This window comes from Triticum dicoccoides, chromosome 4B (genome assembly GCF_002162155.2).
Source record: "Triticum dicoccoides isolate Atlit2015 ecotype Zavitan chromosome 4B, WEW_v2.0, whole genome shotgun sequence".
In the NCBI taxonomy this organism is placed as follows: Eukaryota; Viridiplantae; Streptophyta; class Magnoliopsida; order Poales; family Poaceae; genus Triticum; species Triticum dicoccoides.
In genome coordinates, this window is record NC_041387.1 from 50,519,372 (window position 1) to 50,523,322 (window position 3,951).

At 54.2% G+C, this 3,951-nt stretch overlaps 1 protein-coding gene across 1 annotated transcript; it reads right to left on the minus strand.

Annotated features, from left to right (window-relative positions):
* Positions 1–2,270: 2,270 nt before the first annotated feature.
* Positions 2,271–3,135, minus strand: LOC119293311. Its single transcript, XM_037571827.1, has one exon. It carries the CDS (start codon positions 3,114–3,116, stop codon positions 2,472–2,474), a length of 645 nt encoding a protein of 214 aa, XP_037427724.1. The 5' UTR covers positions 3,117–3,135; the 3' UTR covers positions 2,271–2,471.
* Positions 3,136–3,951: the final 816 nt, after the last annotated feature.

Sequence of the window (3,951 nt, forward strand, 5' to 3'; positions counted from 1 at the left end):
CCCGACGTTAAATTCTGCTGTTTCGTCCCAATTTTTGGTCCGGCGATCCTAGACCGAACCCAGCGCACTGGGGGCGCTTGGGGGCTTCGGTGGAAGGAAAACTAACGCAGGGGCCACTACTGTTAGGTGAAAAACGACTTTTCCCCGCCCAGATTCGCCCCCGTGCACTGTAGGATGGCACTTGCCCTTTCGCCGCCGTGCCGATCCCGGCGCCGCCCACCTACCCACAGTTGCTGGCCCACTGCTAGAAAGGCCATTTCCCCGTCGGAAAAAGAGGGTTTCGCCGCTGTAGCCTCCATCCATCTCCTAGGCGAGCTTTCCAGCGCTCCGGCCACGGCGACAGGGGATACCAGCGGCTCTGTGCCTACCACGCCCGCCAGGTGTTCGGCGTTTTGCCTGTTCGACGATGGACTCCGATGACGAGGAGGCTTTCACGGCGCTGCTGGAGGAGGAAACCGAGGCCGACACCTAGGACAAAGAGCACCTCATGGTCCTCGCTGCACTAGTCGGCCTGTTCGCGAGCAATGCAAAGCCGCGGCGAGGTGGTTCGGCGCCGGGCCGGCGTAAGAGCAAGCAGAGGCATCGACTGGAGGGCTATTGCTTGCTCTACGCTGACTACTTTGCCGACGCTCCACTACACAGCGAGAAAGTACTTCGGCGCCGTTATCGGGTGAGCCGAAAGCTCTTTCTCAGGATTGTGAATTTCATCCCGGAGTTCGACAGCTACTTCATTTGCAAAAAGGACTGCACCGGTGCACTTGGATTCACCTCACTCCAGAAGTGCACGGCAACTATGAGGATGCTTGCATACTGAGCTCCCGATGAATACTGGAAGACTATGGACGCATGGCCGAGTCCACCACCATTGAGTGTTTTTACAAGTTCTACATGCAATGGTGGCAGTGTTTGGACCACAGTACTTGCGATCACCCAATGCTGAAGACACTGCTCGGATCCTAGCACAGATGCAGCAAGAGGATTTCATGGGATGCTGGGAAGCATCGACTGCATGCCTTGGGCATGGAAAAACTGTCCGTTTACTTGGCAGGGGATGTACAAAAGCGCCAAAGGAGCTTGCAATGTGGTACTTGAGGCAGTGGTCATAGGACCTCTGGATTTGGCACTCCTTTTTTGGTATGCCAGGAACTCACAATGACATCAATGTACTGCGGTACTTGAATGTCTTTGCCAAGCTTGTTGAAGCTCATGCTCCTCCGGTGAACTTCGAGGTCAATGGGCGCCACTACAACAAGGGGTACTACCTTGCAGATGGCATCTATATGAGATGGTCCACATTTGTGAAGACTATCTCAAACCCTGTGCCAGGAGGCAAGAACTTCTACTTTGCCAAGTGTTAGGAGGCTTGAAGGAAGGATGTCGAGTGGGAATTTGGTGTGCTCCAATCTCGATTTGCTGGTGTCCGATACCCCGCTCTGACCTAGTCGAAAGATCAAATGTGGGAAGTCATGACTTGATGTGTCATCTTGCACAACATGATCATTGAGAACGAGCAAGAAGAGCAAGTGTTCAACACTGAACCATATTACAGGCAGGGTCCTCTTGCCCAAGTTGATCACTAGCTACCAGCATCATGGGCTGCCTTCCTCAATATGCGTCAGGAGATCCGAGACCTAGATGTGCATCAAGAACTGCAGCACGATCTGGTGGAGCACCTATGAAGGCTCAAGGGCAACGCCTAGTTTGATGTGTGATGAACTATGAGTTTTAGTTTGTGTTTGAATTATGAGTTTGCTTCGTTGAACTATTTGGTTTGTATTGATATTTATGATGAACTATGTCATAAAAGTTGGTTAATGTTGAATTGGTGCCGACGAACGCCGAATTTCGGCCAATTTGCGCCGAGTTTGGGCTGAAATTGGCGGTTGGGGGCCGAACTATGGGGGTCGGCTGGGAACCCGAGCCCCCTCCCCCACGCCGAAATTACCGTCGGTTGGCCCCCAAGCGGCGATATTTCATGCCCCTGGAGGGCCGAACGACTGGAGATGCTCTTACTCCATGACGATGATGGCGCCATTGCCTCACCACTGACGACTGAATACCAGAACCTAAGTTAAAAACATGATCGTACCATTACCTGTCTGAAACTGTCCTAGTCCCTTGTATTGCTGATGCGATAAACGGAAGGAGAGGGGACCCATGATCTCGCGTGGGAGGAGGCAGAATGGAGGGAGAGGGAGGAGAAAAACACTTCGTGTAATGTGGGCGGAATTCAAAAAACCCATAAATTCCCCGTGAATCCTCCGTGGATGTAGCAAAGCTCTCGGTTGATTTCACGTTTCATCTGTACTGTGGATCACAGCACAATGTACACGTACAAGTTTACATATTCTTTCTTCGTCCCATAATATAAGAATATTTTTACACACGGCAGTAGAGTAGTATCGGTACATGGGCTATGTACATGGGGTGCACCACAGCAGCAGAAACAAACACAAGTACAGCACCCTCCCTCAGCCCTGCGCCCGCCCCCGTGGCTGCAGGGCCCTCTTGCTGGCCGGAATCACCACCAGCTGCCGCGACAGGTGCAGCCTGGGCGCCGGGGATGCGGCAGGATCGTCGCCCTGCGCGGTGGCAACGTCGCAGCCGTACTTACACGAGATCGCTCCGGCGTACTTCGCTCCCGCCGCCGTCCAACCGCTCCAAATGCCGCACCCCTGGACAGCGGCATCGCCTCTGCCCCTGTTCTTCTTCTGCTGCCGCTTCGCCGGAGCAGCGTCGACCTTGCCGCCGCCGCCGCTCTTGGTGCAGGCCACGTAGGCGGCGAGGAACGGGTCGTGGTGGTGCATCCTCCTCAGGACCCAGCCGCTCCCGTGCCGGCTCGCCATTAACGTGGAAGTGGAACTGTCTGCCCGCCCCGAGCCTGCAGGCTGCAGGTGCGCCCTGCTCGGAGGCAGCGGCAGCGGCTTGGCGACGGCGGCGCCCGGCACGTCGTCGAGGCCGTCATGCACGAAGAAGATGGGGTTGTTGGACACGGTCGTGGGACGAGCCGGCGGCGGCTGCTGCCGGTCGCCGCGCCTGGTGCGGCGGCTCATCGCTTCACGTCTGGCTCTTCGATCGATCCTCGGGACGATGGAGGCACAAGGCGGTGTTTTCATCCTGACGGCCGTCGTCGGGGCATTTATCTAGGAGCTCGGCGCGAGACCGTGAACGATTTCACCCTTTGCCGTGGCACGTGAACAAGGAGGCGTGGAGGCTTTGGTTGGTGTTCCTTCGGGGTCTCAGGCATCGCTCGTGGCCTCGTAGTGCGTACTACTGTAACTATTTACTGTTCGGGCTGTGGACTCGTGTGCGTGCCCGTCCAAATTAAGCCTTCCTCGTGTGGATTTGGGTGTCACGTATGCCACGAGCACACGAGGCGTAAGTGCAAATCATTGTGGATTCGGAGAGGATCCACGGGAATTCTGTTCGGTTGCATGGGCACCCAAGCGATCGACTCCGTACGTACGTGCTCACAAGACATCGACCGTCCCATCTATCACGGACCGTTGTACACGCATCGCCATCTTAACTTGGTTGCGTCTTGTGCGATCAGTTGTCAACGTTGTGCATCACGTCGCCCTCGACTGGAACAAAACGAGATGAAGCCTAGGTTTTATTTCTCACACAAAAGCTTTCGTGTCATAGCAAAAGAAGAAGAACATATATGTCTTGTCATAAAAGGATAGCGTATGAGAACATCTTCAACCGAACTTGTCTAATTTGAACCCCATATGTCCGTCGATGTGTCGCCGGATAGAGACGGTGAACCCTCGTTTGTTCGTCCGGGCAACCACATCCCCCTTTTCAAAATATTATTTCCATGCAATTTGCCATCCTTGGATGATATTTAGCTCATATAATGGATGGATTATCACAAAAAAGTGCCACACGTCAGGTAAGAACACATGGCACTTCGAACGTTTTTTATAGCAAATTTAGTGACACGAGAAT